The 14901-nt window shown below is 51.9% G+C and overlaps 1 protein-coding gene across 1 annotated transcript in view; it reads right to left on the minus strand.

The window, feature by feature from the left end:
• Window positions 1-7366: 7366 nt before the first annotated feature.
• Window positions 7367-14901, minus strand: part of LOC119110114 (5-hydroxytryptamine receptor 2A) — a 137540-nt gene continuing 130005 nt past the window's right edge. The window contains exons 4-5 of the mRNA XM_037233854.1: window positions 9730-10354; window positions 7367-9297 (exon numbers count right to left, since the gene is read on the minus strand). Of these exons, the coding sequence (XP_037089749.1) occupies window positions 9024-9297; window positions 9730-10354 (899 nt within the window). The 3' untranslated portion in view covers window positions 7367-9023. The remainder of the gene's footprint in view (window positions 9298-9729; window positions 10355-14901) is intronic.

Raw genomic sequence — 14901 nt, forward strand, 5'->3', positions numbered from 1 at the left:
CACCATCGTCGACGAGACGCGGGGATCGTCGTCCTCATAATTTTAACTTCTCACAATTTCCTCTGATGAGTTAACATGTTCCTGAATGCGTCATTGTTTGGTTAAGTCATCGTACCCCGCACAACATTCATTCAGAGCTGATTGACGGCCGTTTTATATGGAAATCAGTGCTCACGAACGTCACATATGAACGACTCGACAATTGCATTTTCTTCGCCTTGATCGGCGCATTGCTAATGAAATGGCAGGATATGAGTAACGTTATTATAGCGCCATCGATTCCTGGGTGAACTTGACATAACCTCACCGAAATAGTCTGCGCATCTTCGCGAGCGTGTAGCTCAGAAAATATAAAATTTAGGTCTTAAGAAGGGCGGGGCTGCGAAGCGCACTGAATCGTGAATGTTTCAGTTTTGAACCCTATACAAATTCGAAACACTCCATTTAATGGCGCACAACCACGCACTGGAGGTCTACCGTTCTTGGTACTTGACCGGACCTACCATCTCGCCAATACGTCGGCCACCCGCTTCACCAAAGCTCCGTGACTCACACAGGTTTGTTGATGTCGGGTGTACCGAAGCCCTGGCGTGCCGAGTCGTGCGCGTCACATCATCTGGGTCATCTGCTGACCGATGGGGTACTCAGCATAAGTTTGCCCTAGTGAAGGGTCGTAACAATGCTAGCTGGTGGCACAGAACACCACTAGCAGCCGGGCTGCAGCGCAGGGAAGTAGCGGCCCCACCATCGCTCAGTGTGAGCGCGGAGAACCGCCCACGCAGGCAGCGGTCATGGTGGTCGACGGCAGAAATTTCTCCATGCGCGTAACTCATGAAACACTACAACACGAAAAATAGATGTTCGTTGATGTTGGATCGTTGACATATGATCTTATTTCGTAAAGCCTGTTAAAATTGGTTCCAGCTTTATAAAATATTTTCGTCATCTTGCACAGAGGCTTCGCCTCATGCCTTACGATGGCTTTGTCAGAGCGAGGCTATGTTTCTTGACTGTTTCAATACGGCGGCCGGCTTTACGCACTAGCAAGCGGACCACTCAATTCAGCTGTACTATCCATTCTTTTATGTCTATGTTTGCTGCACAGCATTGCCTAGGTTCAAACTACAAACTTGTTACTAGATGATGTGTGTTCGACTCGAGCTGAATCATGAACAGAATCCTGAGTTAATCGTTTTGTGGTGAGTCGTGAGCTGAATCGGCTAACTGGGAAAAGTACCGTTTTAAGTCATGAGCTGAATGTCGTGATTCATAATTTGCATGAGCCGACTCGTGCGCCAATTATTTCTAGCAATGTTGTACCATTTAGTCACATGGCTCAAATACAAGTGGGAACATGAAGAAAAGCAAAGCACGTCCCAGGAAAATTAATAGACCATTTCAGAGTGCTAAAATGAGCAGCATGCGACATTATTTATTAAGTTTTTAACGCAAATTAGCACAAAGTTGCCATTGTGATTTATGTGTAGCATGCTTAATATTGTTTATCTTGCACCGAAGTTTGCCAAATCTCATTCAAGAACCAGAGGATATTGCATGGTTCAGACTTCCCTCATTCCTATTACCTGTGCTAAAATCAGTCAGTGAAAGATTGTCAGCTACCTGTAAAAATAAAATCATAGGACTGGTCGCATTATTCATTGCCCTTTGTCACAGCAATGTTTTAGTCGAACACAAGGCTTGCCACACAAGCTGTCCTCACCTCTCAGTCACGTGGGGGGGGGGGAAGTTTTTGGGTTCGTCGGTACGGATCTTCACGGTAGCAGACAGCGCAGCGTCCCCTGGTTGCCGTGCAGCTCGAAGAGAAGCAACTGAGCCTGCTGTGCTGCTGGGAGAGGTGTCTCGGCCTGCTGTGTCGCTGGAAGAGGTGTCCCGGCCTCCTGTTCCGCTGTGAGGTGCGTCTTGCTTTGAACCGGCCCGCTGCACGGCTTGAAGATTTATATTGAACTGTTGCGCTATGGAGATATACAATTTTCCTGCACTTGGAGAGTCGCCCTGGCCCATCCCGTCACTGAGAGAAGTAGCAGTTTGCTGCGCTTCGGAGAAACGTGCCTGCCTCTGCACCAGAAAGTAAGCTCGTATGCCGTGATATTCGAGAGGTGAGCTGGACTGTCGCGGCGCTCTTGAGTACCCTGTTTGTCGCGCCATTCTCAGAAATGGCCTGGCTGTATTGCAGTGATGAAATCAATCGCCGTGCTTTTCATCTGCGACTACAGATCACGTGACGGCCTTCATATCATTACAACTTCACTTTCGCAAAATTAGGTGATGTGGCAAAATATATGTCCGCTGAATTCGGCGCATGGAGCGAGGCGTCATGCAGCGGGGGGATCGGGCTTCCCATTCAACCCCAGCGGAGGGCCGCCGACGGAGTGGCTCCCAGTGACGTCATGCCGTGGCTCGCACAGAGTATGAACAAATCGCGTGGTGACTAAACCCGTATATCAACGAACGACTATTTGCGGAACTTCCTTACGGAGTCGTTGGCGATTCTGCTACCATCTGTTAACGAGTTTTCAATGTACCGTGTGACGGCAGCTTGCTACAGCAGAAGTCTTGACTGGCTGCCACCACCATGGTCGTCATTATCATGCATTCGTTACAAATACCTATGGCTTAATGTTTGCTTGGTGCCAGTGGCTTCATGCTGTATGATACAAAACGAAAATGAATGATACAAAACACATCCATTTACGTAAAAACGCGCGCAAGCAAACACGATCCTTTATGCCACGTTAACATAAAAGTCTAGGAATGAACATAGCACGGCTCTGTGAAATCAGAGCGGTCGGCAGCGGGCGGCTGCACGACAAGGCCGTACAGTACGGCACCCTATGCGCCACCCCAACATTCACACCGTTTTTCCGTCGCCGGAGAGGCGGGCAGCCCCGATGTGACGGCCACCAAAGACCGCGTGACGCGCCGACAAACAGCGGTGCGAGGGGGATAGGGTGGACAGCGACCGGGCCGCCACCGGGGCACAAGGGTCAGCTAAACCGTGAAGACTCCAATAAGGCCACGGCGCGACGTGACAAGGTCTGCCATGCCGCGCCAGCCCAGTGACTCCAAGACCGATGAACTATGGTTGCGGTCCCGTGCCTTCGAATGACTCAGACTACGAAATTCAACTGCTGTACTCGGCTGAGATAACAGACACCGGCCTCGCCCTAGACTGAGAGGCAGCGCAAGATGAAGGAGAAACCTTGGGCTCCTGCAAAAGGAGCATGTCACTTGTTGTACTCTTAAGCTTTTGTTAGGTTAGACGCGCACGGTTTTATCAGTGTTGCCAGTTTATCGAAATCCTTCTGAAAAGCTCGGAATTTCAATTTCAAGTGGCTACTCCCGCAGGTAGGAATCTCATTGGCTTCCTGCTCACCACTATGACAGAAAGGCCTTTCATTTGCCTTGCTTTCTGTAACGTGTGTGGTCTGTAATATTTGCAGCACACCAAGTTGTCAAATGTTTGTGTGATAGACGCTATGAGAGCTTGAAACACTCCGTCTAAACAAACAAAAAATCTGCAAGCATGATGGTTTCACCGCGCAAATTCAACGAAACGCCCTGCTGTGAGTTTTGTTTCTTTCTTTTGGCGTTCACCATAATGGCTCTTTTCGGGTCGCACCTTAGCTTTGGGAATGGGAGTGGTCCGTATTGACGCGCTGGCTCAGACGTCAACCAATACACTTGTCGGTAGCAGACCCTTGCCCGCTGGGCGAATCACAAACGTTCTTTTACTCGCGCCAGTAGGGGTGCCATGGCGGTTGTCATGACGCCGGCGACCGAGACAACGGCGGGGAGGAAGCGCAGCGCTGTTGCAGGGCGTTGACAGCGTAATTTGGACGCGAAACTGATTAAGGTTTATATCTTTATTAGGTCTTAACGGTGTTGCAGCGGCACTACCCAGCGCTATTAGTAGGTGTACCTAGTCCAGCAGCTTCACCGGAGGATTTTTTAGAATAAAAAACACCCCTGTGAGGCCGTGTCTCGTATCGGGACTGCTGGGAGGCTGCTAAGATCAGCCAGCATCACGTATGATTGAGGCCCTCCTCATGCGGCGATCGGCTGGTTAGCGGCGATCACGTGGGCCTGGAAGTTGGGTCGGCTGAAGGTTCGAAAATAATAGGCCATGTCGAGATCAGGTGACTGCCACACGGCGGTTCTGACTTGGGAGCCTGGCGAGGAGGCTGGCACCTGTGTGGCAGACTGTGTGGCAGACTGTGTGGCGGGGCCTGTGTGGCGCTACGCTTGTATTGATGAACTCAGACAGGTAAGACGATTCACAGGCTAATGTTACGTTACTACGGGTTCTGAGCGGAAGAAACTCTGCTGAGCGTTAGAATACGCTACATAAATTTTGCGCGACGTGTTTGTTTCAAGTGCTGCAGACCAAGTAATACGACCATTTTCTCCGTTGTGACTTGCTTGACTCGCACTCAGCAGGTTCCCACTGCTTTTTAAGCCTGAAGTATACTGCTATATATGCTTTATGGTGTCAACTGCATTCAAGTTTGCATTACATCTGTAAGTTGTTCTCGGAGTTCATTGTCATGAATAGATGTGCGCCCCACCATTCTTGGCTGTGGGTGGAAAGCCGACTATTGCTTGACTGACTGGTTGGTTTCGGCAATTCAAAATCTATGCTACCCCTTAAAAACTGGGACGAGGGGATTGTGGCTGGTCGAGAAGGCTTCCTAGGAAGGACTAAATGCCTGGAAGACATACGATAACAAGTATGGCGGAAGAACCTGCAGGCAGCGTTGGAAGTATTTAGATTTTATGCCAGGTTTGTGGAGGACTACGCGACCATGGTGGACCCGCTCGGAGCAGTACTGCGGAAAGGAGTACTGGACAGGTGAGAGTGGACGCTGGATCCTGAAAAGGCGTTCAGAGCAGTGGCGTATGCCATCACGGACAGCTTAGTGCTAGCCATGTACCATCCAGCCCTACCAACAACAGTGGCCAGTGACGCATCACATGTCCGCGCGGTCATTAGTCAGCAGCATCTGGAAGGGGAGAAGGTAGCAGTGTTTGCGTTAGCTACTTTGTCATCAGCTCAAAGGAAGTTCTCGGTAACGGAGAGGGAGACGTTAGAGGCGCGATGTTCTGTGGAGCACTGACGCACGTACTTTTTTGATACGAAGTTTGTGTTGAGAACTGACCACCACGCTTTGCAGATGTTGCTGACAGCAAAGGGAGTAGGAAGGGCTGGCATGCGAATCTCTCGCTGGACGAGCCAATTGCTGGTGCATGACCTCACGGTGTGATATCAGCAGGGCAGCAGCAATGTCGCGGACGGCCTCTCTAGACTACCCACAGCCATGGATAATGGATGATGGGCAGCTGATGACAGCAGCAGTCATCGACAGCATGGGGTAGACGGCGGCGGTGGACCAGACTGCATTCAGGAGGGTGGTCGAAGAGGAGCTACGTTCCAGTTCTACAGGAGCTACGGAAGCAGATCTCTGGCAGGTGGCCGTCTCGTTAACGAGACTGCCCAGCTGCGTTGCAGTCGTACTACCACTGGAGTGGAGCTGCTGGTGGTTGATGACCTGATCCTGGAGGGGAGGGGCTGGAAGCTCCTGACGTCTTGAAGAGACGGCTCATTAAAGCAGCACACGATGGGTACCAAGGTATGGCGCGGACAAAGCAAAGAGTGAGGGAACTGTTTTGGAGACCGAGGATGGATGGAATCGGAACTGGCAAAGCATGTGAAGCTGCGTGAGGCACGTGCTATGTCTGATCGCTCCGCCACCCCATGCAATGTCCCGCTCACACCAATGTTGTTTCTAGGGGTCAGCTGATCTAAGGCGAAAGTAGACTCCATAAAGCCGTCTGAGAACGGTGGAGCGCATAACCGTTTTGCGATTGTAATTGCAGATTACTACTCTAAATGGGTAGAGGTTGAATTATGTTCGCATCCCTCCTCGCAGGCTGTCATGGAGTTATTGAGGACCGAAGCCAGCCGGGAGGTCTTCATGGAGGACTTGGTGTCTGATAACGGGAAGCTCTCACTCCCTCACGGCACGATCAGCTTCTAAAACTGCGCGGTGGTAAAATCGCCGACTGCAACCACGTAAGCTTGCCAAACCGTGATTGCTGCTTGCCAGTCCAGACCCCAAGCCCGGAGCTGGGTGAGAGGCTACATAAAGTCCGATGATTGCGCTAAGAGAAGTTCGTTCTGCGGTACACTTCGTGACAAATGCATAATGTTGTCTATTGTAGCTTGTTCTCCCCACCTGTCGTTTGTCTTTCAGGGGACAACTTAGGCCCAATGGTTCAGTTTGGGAACGTTGGTCTGATTGGACAATACGCCTATCGATGAAATTGACTTTACGAACGCGGTTGTTTGACATGACGAACAACACCAAGTAATTCTTCGATGCATTTCGTACCACACCTTTTTGACGGCCGTTAGATGTCAGCTTGCCAAACAGAAACCATAAAAAGCAGACTGAGTTTGATGGAAGTTTCTTAGCCTCCGAAGCCAAACAAGTACCCGCATCCAGATCAGATTACGACATGTTTTTTGTCGTTGAACTACGCTTTTCCGCGGTAGAAGCTGGCCACCTAATCAAGGTGCGTGGCTTCTGAATCGATATCGACATCACACAAAGACATGTCAGGGCCCGTATGCTGATGCATGCAGTGGTCTCAATAGGTTTTCCTTGAGCCATACTTCATAATGTCTGTGGTGACCTCGGTTCAAAACTGCGTGTCTGCATTTCTCTTGTAGTCTTTACCCGACCTAGTCGTTCCCTCCCCCCCCCCCTCCAACTTACGGCCAATGCCTAGGTGCCAGAGACTGCCCATTCCAGAGCCACAGTCTGCTGCGCATGTCCATCTGCTGGTTCATTACTGACTTTTATCCCGGATATAAACAGCTTCCAATGATTTCAGCTTCACTTTGATGTACACTAAGCCAGAATGGTCGTATTTTCCGCAGATTCGCATCGAGTTAATGCCCCTCCATGAGTCAATATCACATGCCGCTTTGGCTCACATCATCTGTTTTGATAGTGTGGTCGAAGGTTGGCCGATGTACGAGTTCGGTCGACGAGTGCAGTCGCTGATGGGGTATTTGGACTCGTAAACAACGCTGGTCATTTTTAGTAATGGATGATTTGTGCACAGTTTGTTTTCCAGATCTAGGTTTAGTATTCTGCGACTGTGTAGTAAATTGCGAGTTTTATCCCGAAGACAACACCAAGCTCACAATTTACTGCACAATAGGCGCAACAGTTCAAGTGTTCGCATGAATGGGTAAATGCCATTTTTATTTCAGATTTGCAGTAGACGAAGGGAAATGAAACATAAAAAGATCGTCTTTTCACATTTTATTACAGATCGGGGCAGGCGTCAGTTGTCGGAGCACAAAAGCCGTAGTATGTGTGGTATGCGTATAACACTAATACCCAGGGTGATGGAGAGTAATATTTAGTATTTGTTAGTTGTATTATTTTGACGAGTTTCTAACTAAGGGATATAACCAACCAAATATTGCTAAACTTGACCTGTATGTGCGATTTTAGCTGTTCAAGACGTTTCATTCTAGTAACATTCTTTGTAGACCTTGCAAAAGGAATTGTTACAGCAGTTACACAATTTATTAACAAAATAACAGCAAAGAGTGAAAAAATGTCGGTAGCTTGGAACAATTAGGGAGTTTAGAGCGTAACACAACTTGTTTTGCTGCATTCGACCCCCCGAACGGCATAAATTTCCATCAAATAAGACGAGCCTTGACTTCGGTGCACGCGGCGTTGGGAAGCACCACCGTTGTTGATTGAACACTGAGGAGATGAACATTGTTTCAGTAATGTCAGAACAGAAAAGGGCCTGTTAGGGGGTGTCCCGTTCCCACGTCACCAAACTGATTTTTCAGCAAGCATTATTAAACTGTCCTCTGGTGACAATAGCGAACCAATATCATATAGTCATTGTATTACACGAACATTTTCAATGCAAAATCGTGCAACGTAAAGGTCATGGAAAATGTTATGACCTCCTGTGATCTTACGTTACCACTTAAACATATGCAGCGGTATGCTTTGATTTTTGTCAGCATTGCGCTACGGACATGTGGCAAGCTACGAGTCAGCAAATGTACTCCGATCCCATTTAAACCTGCCTGGCAGGTCAACCGCGAACAAAAAATGATAGACATCTCAAGGTAAATGTCAGACAAAGTTATTGCACAGTTGCCCTTTTTCTAACGGTTATGAAATTGGTAGAGGTTAATACCAGGCACCCTTGTATGCTGGGGGAGAACGCTACATCGACGAAGCTAGCGAGAACTATCCTAGAGACGTTGCGTACGATTGCTCTTAACCTTTGCGCACCAGATGGACTGAGCAGCTGATGTAGTACACATGGACAGACAGATGCGACTTGATTAATTAAGTCTTTGAACTTTAGTTCAAGTCTTTGAACTTTAGCTCGCAAAAGGCGTTTTAAGTGATGACAGATATTCTGTACCAGACTTTGTAAGCTCCAAACATTGGGTTTCTTTAACATACAGGTAACCGAATTGTGCAGCAGTTGATTGCCGTTATATAAACAATTATGTTGGTTTTCATTATTTCGAATCACTAGCTTAGCTCTCAGGTGGTCCGAAAACTTTTTACTCGATTGAGATCTTGTAATTCCTCATTTCCTATACAGGCCAGGCAAATGCAAACGTGTTCACGTCAGATAATCCTTTTTGAGGTCACCTATCCCACGCCCCTTTGAACTGCTGCTCGGCACCTGAAAATGGTGGCATGGTAGTCAACAGCTATGCATCTCTATCTTCAGCCGTAAGCAAGACTTCGTATCTCCCCTTAGGAAGACGTGCTTACGGCCAAGGTGATCAGCATAGCTGGGACACGAGTCCACCAGACATTGGCAGATGGAAATATGATGAGACCGAGGCAAGGAGCCCGCTGAGGCACCTTGCCTTGGCTCGTCTTGGCTCGCCTCGAGTCGCCTTGGCTCGTCTTGTACGATCTTGCGTGATGCCCGTGAAGCTATCTTCGCCGGCATTTCAGTATGCGCAGGAAGGCATTGCGGAATGTCTTGTTGAACAGCGTGTAGAATATTGGGTTAACCAGACTGCTGATGTAGCCTAGCCACGTCACGAAGTTGATGACGTCCACGGTGATGGCGTGGCGGCACCGCGCGCACAGCGGAAGCAGCATGTTGATAATGAAGAAGGGCGACCACAGCAGCACGAACGTGAAGAAGATGATGCCGAGCACCTTGGTCGCCTTCTGCTCGGCGCGCAGGCTGGGCCGCGCGCCGCTACGGCAGATGGCGTGACCGCCACCGCCGCTGCGCGCGCTCCCCGACGCGCGCAGCGAGCGCATGCGCACCAGCAGCGAGCGCTCCGGCGTCCGCGGCAACGACGCCGACCGCGTCGACGCCGAGCCGTTGCGCTGCAGTGACGTCACAGTGCTACCGTCGGCCGTCAGCGTGGTGACGGCGGCCGGGAGCGCCGCGTTGTCGGGCGATCCGTCGCCCAGCGGCTGGTAGTGCGAGCTGAGCGTCGAGTCGCTCGAGTCGACCGAGCGGCCGCCGACGCTGCGCGCGCGCTGCAAAGGCGGCGGGCTGGGGTCGGCGCCCAGCCGCTGCTCGGAGCTAGAGAGGCCGCGGCGCCGCGCCGCCTCTTTGCAGCGGCGCGCCGGCAGCACCAGCTGGCCGTGGCTGCCGGCGCGCCGGCCGGGCGCCGCCGGCGTCACAGCGAATGTGCCGTAGCCGTCGTCGTCCGCGACGCGGCGCACCATCGTGCGCCGGCCGTGCGCCAGCGCCAGCGACGCGTACGCTGACGTGCTGGTGGCGCACACGCTGAAGTCAGTGCACTCAATCTCCTCCATGGCGCACTTGGGGTTGAGTCGGTCGAGCAGCGAGCGCCACCACAGTCGACTGAGCGGCCGCACCGCCGATGTCGCGGCCACTGTCCGCGGCGAGCCCAACTCGACCTGCTTACGGTTCAGCATGCGCACAGTCAGCGCGTACGTCACCAGCATGACCAGCAGCGGGATGTAGAAGCAGACGACGCTGCCGACCAGCTGGAATAGCGGCTCGGGAACGCCGCACACGCCGTCGACCAGCACGGCACGGTGATCGCGCGCGTATATCAGGCAGAGTGGCACACTCTGGCAGACCGAGAGGAGCCAGACGGGCACCAGCTTGAGCAGCACCCGCCGCCGTGTCTTATGCCGGCCGAAGCGCATCGGGAAGCTGAGACTGAAGAAGCGGTCCACGGAGAGCGTGCAGAGGTGCATGATGGAGGCCGTGCAGAAGAGCACGTCCAGCAGCGTCCAGAGCATGCAGTAGATGGGCGGCAGCGGGAAGTAGCCTGGCGGTGACAGAACATGGTTGAGTGAGTGACATCGACTGGGCTGGAGACCGTTCTACCCCAGTCAGGCGAGGAGTGTAGTAAAACCTGCGGTAGGAACAAAGCACGATGTAAGAGTAAAGCCGAAAAATTTACAGGGCGGGGATCGGATGTGGTAGATTTGGCATATGGCGCACAATGGTTACAGGCAAACAAGTGATAGAAGATGATAAAAAATGAAAAGAAAGATGGGACCTGGTGATGCATAATTCATCCCAGGTACAGTGTTGTAGAAAGCAATGATGGGTGGTACATTAGTATCACAATAGAAAACAAACATCCGGGTCAGAGTGATTTAAACCACGCAAAAGATTACTCGACTACAAGTCTTATCAGAAGATGCGGCCTCTCGACCGAGCCTTAGCACCGAGTAAATGCTTCACTCGTTCAGGAACTGTCAGAAAAAAACTCGCATATCGGCTTTCAAATCTCCGTATTTGGCCCGACAAAAGAAGGCTGCATCATGCTCAGATCGCGTCTGCAACGAGAGATGTTACATAATCAGCAACTTCGAACTAGGGGGTACCACAGCTAGCCAGCGGGGTGCTCCGTGTCGAAAGCTTGCCCCATTCCACGCATCACAGTTCGTTGAATACCGACCTTTCCAAAAGTCGGCGCCCAGTTTGCACGGGCCGGATTTGACCCGCGCGCGCGATGCGGTGCGACCAAACCTGGTATATCGTTCACATTGAGGGGAGTCGGCCGACCGAGGCTTTCAAAGCAGCAAAGAATAGCGGCTGCCGCGTGCTGAGCGCTTGCACACGCGACGGTCGCGAGGAGACGGATGGAGTGAGAACCAGAACACACTGGCCAGTAGAAGCTCACAAACATCGGTGGTGCGATGATCCTAGGAAAAGGTTCATGTGCGATTGTTTATTAGTGGCGTTGCATAAGCTACAGCGTGACGACTGGTAAGTGACGGGTAGAGCATCAGAAAGCATTTCACCAATAAAAGGTGCTGACTAGAATGATGAGAAAGTAACAGAACAGTTCGCACAACAACTCCTACAAGGTAGGAACGGTCATATGCAGAGGCAGTACAGCCGAATCAAGCATCTATTCGGCGTCAACGTAGAATTTGTCGACGGCTTCTTGGTGATGACATCTTGGTGGTTGGTGATGGCTTCTTGGTGATGGCGTTCCCGACCAGGAAAAACGTGACCGAGACCCGACCTGGCTTAGCAAGCTGGTGATCCTGAAACCTGAGAACTTCGCTGCTGATGTCAACTGCAAGGTTCTGGAGACACAGTGTGGAGAAATAAGGGCGTGCATGTCAGTGGACACTGATCTAGACCGATAGGAGGCTGTGAACAATGCATTGGAGGCATCAGCTGTGCATGTAACTATCATGACTGCTATCTCACAAGCTGGTCATAAAGTAATCCGTGTTCGTCATGCTCCTCCGAAACCTAGCTTCCCAAACCATGCAACGGCGACCATTTTTACAGGCAAGGTCAGGTGAGCGAAGACCTTCACCCCAAAGAAACACGAATATTATACGACACGCCCTTCTTGTCCTCCCGGGGTCAGCGTTAAGTCGATAGTCCCAGAGTGAATAGCCGAACTGTATGTCCTGTCGCGGGAGGGCAAGGCCAAGAATGTGGCGAATAGGAGATCACTGCAACGACAAGATTTATTGACGCAGGAATTCAACCGCAACACAGTCGCAACGCACACCTATCCTATATTTATCGTGCAGCATAACTGAACATTGGTTTTAACCTGTGGTAGCCACGGCGTCTTCGAAAGTCACTTCGCCGGCGGTCGGCAGCGGGCACCGAATACGCGGCCGGGGTCTCAGCCGCCGGATGCCTTGGAAATACGCCGCAATTTTAACGGGCGGCATATCACGCTGCATGACGCTTACGCATCGTGCACCCAGTGTTATCACAGCCGTTGTCGTCGTCGCTGCCACCACTGTTAAGGGCGCCATCGCCGCCGGCGACGAGACGGTGGGTGTCACTGCAGTTTCGACCGCTGCCGCCCCTCGGCGGGACCGAGACGATTGGCCGGAGATACGTGCGCCGCCCGAGCACATTCGCCCCCTGAGAAGCCGCGCCAGGCAGCCTCCCGCCTGCTGACGCCCTTGACGTCCCCCTCCGCCGCCGACCGGTCCCAAGCGGACCTGTCTCGGGCCCTGCACGGGGACGCGCTGTCCAGTGTGGAGGGGCCTCGGCGGACCGGCGCCGGCGTCCTAGCGCTCGACTGTGACCGAACCGTAGCTCTGCTGCCGTCTGGTCGCATGCATCCACCGGCTGTTCTCATATATCAGCGAACGCCTGATGGCATGCAGGCACGGCTGATTGCAGTCAGCGGCCTTGGGCCGGTAGGCGAACGGCCTTGCGCACGCGAAGTGTTGCGCAGCTCCAGGATAAAGTGCACCCAGGTTGGCGGGCTGGTCCAACCACAGTTCCAGGTTACATACGGCCACCCGGTCAGCCGCGCAGGCCACGGGCCGCCGGCGGCGGCCGGGTGCAGCGCGGTCATAGCCACTCCTCTGGCTCCTCTCCGAGCAACTCGGCGTGTTGGGGCTTCTCTAAGTAGCGTGGCAGGTGCGATGATCGAGTGGTGACTTACGGTCCTCTGGGGATGTCAGTCCCGTGTTCTCCTCCCCAGCAGGGGCAGACCCGGGTGAGGCACTCTCTTCTCATCTCTCCCCTTTCCTAGCAATGACCGACTCAAATGGCAGAGAGTGACAGACCCGGGGAAGACACAGTGAAAGACTATGGTGCCGCGCTCTCCCTGTCCCGCGTCATTGTTGGAAGACCCAAGCGTCGCACTCTTCTCCTCGAGGAACTGCAGACGCGGGCGCCACGCTCTCCCCTTCAACACCGGTGCAGCCGTGACCCGCACTCTTTCTTTATACCAACCGCAGGCCAGGTGCCACACTCTACTATCCCCGCAGCGGCAGACCCAGGCGCGGCAGTCTACTCCCCCAGCAACAGCAGATCGGGTCGCCACACTCCAGAAGTGGCGTACCCGGGGGCCGCAACGTTCTATTCCCTCTAGCAATTTTTGAAATATAGTTGTATTATATAGCAATAGGTAAGTCCCTCTAGCCATTCCCTCCAGCAGTGGAAGGCCCTGGTGTCGCACCCCAGCAGCGACAGGCGTGAGCGCTGCATCTCCAGAAACGACAGATCCGGGCTCTGCGATCTCCTCTCCAGCATAATCAGACCCACTGCTGGATCATCCTGGCCGGAACAGTTTTTGCCATTGGGGATAATGGTTCTTCAGACGCGGCAAGTGAATAACTTTTTTAAAAATGTGGTCATCACGTCCCAGCCTGACCCAGCCGGTTAAGTCCTCATTTGAGAACCGTTGAAAGTCGAAATGGTCGCTAGATTGCTGACTTCATGCGACTCCCAGCGATTAACTCCTAGTGATGTCGCTGTGGGGTTGTTAGCAAAAGAGGCCTCCCCATGGCCCTAAAAAACGTGCCAAGCCCCTGAGTCGATTCATTTTCGATCATAAAGCCGACACAACAACCTGAAATATAATCTTTGCTGCACTTCTTTCCTCACTGCTCGGGCATCACCAGGCGCGCATATGAGTTGAGTGATCATGACTGATTGTGCACCTGAGTCGTGTTTTGCTAGATGACCAAGCTGAGCGTAATATTTCGAGAACAGTTTTGCACCTTCGTAAGTTTGCGTCTGCCATTCCGATTCCTGATTTTCTGTCTGTGAAAAATCCAGGTATTACTCTCGGATGACCGTTGATCGGTGTCCGAGGTCACACAGTCACGCAGTCCGAGGTCACACAGCCACGCAGTCCGAGGTCACAGTCATTTGTTTCTGTCCAGTCATGCTTATAAGTCGCAAGCGCGTTCATTGAAGAGGTCTTGGGGGCCCATACGATCACAGCTGCTTTTCAGATATTGCTCTGGGCTTTATCAATGGACTGACCGATCTACACCCCATTACTAATCATATCAATACTAAGCCTTCGGCGAATATGTCTGCACGTTTTTTCCGCAACATTAATAGTTTTCCATGGTGGCAGACAGTACTCTGTTCAGCACACTGGCCACCCTGCCGGTTGATCAGGACTAGGTCTGCTCAAGGCCAGAGACAAGTGTGAACTTATGAATTGCCTTCCCGTCTGTGTCACGAGTCCCCACGCGTCTTATGTTGACATAAACGAGGTTTGTCATACAAAACTCAAGACACGAGTTTGTCACATAAAACTCAAAGTCAGGCAGGCGCCACATATTAAGAAAATGAAGAAGAGAGCCTTGAAAATAATTTTCGGTCGCACGTAAAAGTACTCTCACATCCTGCAGCGGTTGGTCAGGGAATCCCTCGCTGACAAGTGGCTTGAGGGAAAATCTGTGCCTGAGGAAGGAACTCAGATGCGAGCGCCTCCCATGCAAAGAGATCTGCTTCCAAAGCAACGAGTAGCCGTCTTCGGCGTACATCCCCGGAGCGTAAGTACGTTCCAAACATTTTGCTGCAGTACGCGACTTCACGAATCAAGTATCTCGCATATAACCACTGTTAATAACA

Source organism: Pollicipes pollicipes, unplaced genomic scaffold (assembly GCF_011947565.3).
Source record: "Pollicipes pollicipes isolate AB1234 unplaced genomic scaffold, Ppol_2.1 Scaffold_7231;HRSCAF=8579_pilon_pilon_pilon, whole genome shotgun sequence".
Taxonomy (NCBI): domain Eukaryota; kingdom Metazoa; phylum Arthropoda; class Thecostraca; order Pollicipedomorpha; family Pollicipedidae; genus Pollicipes; species Pollicipes pollicipes.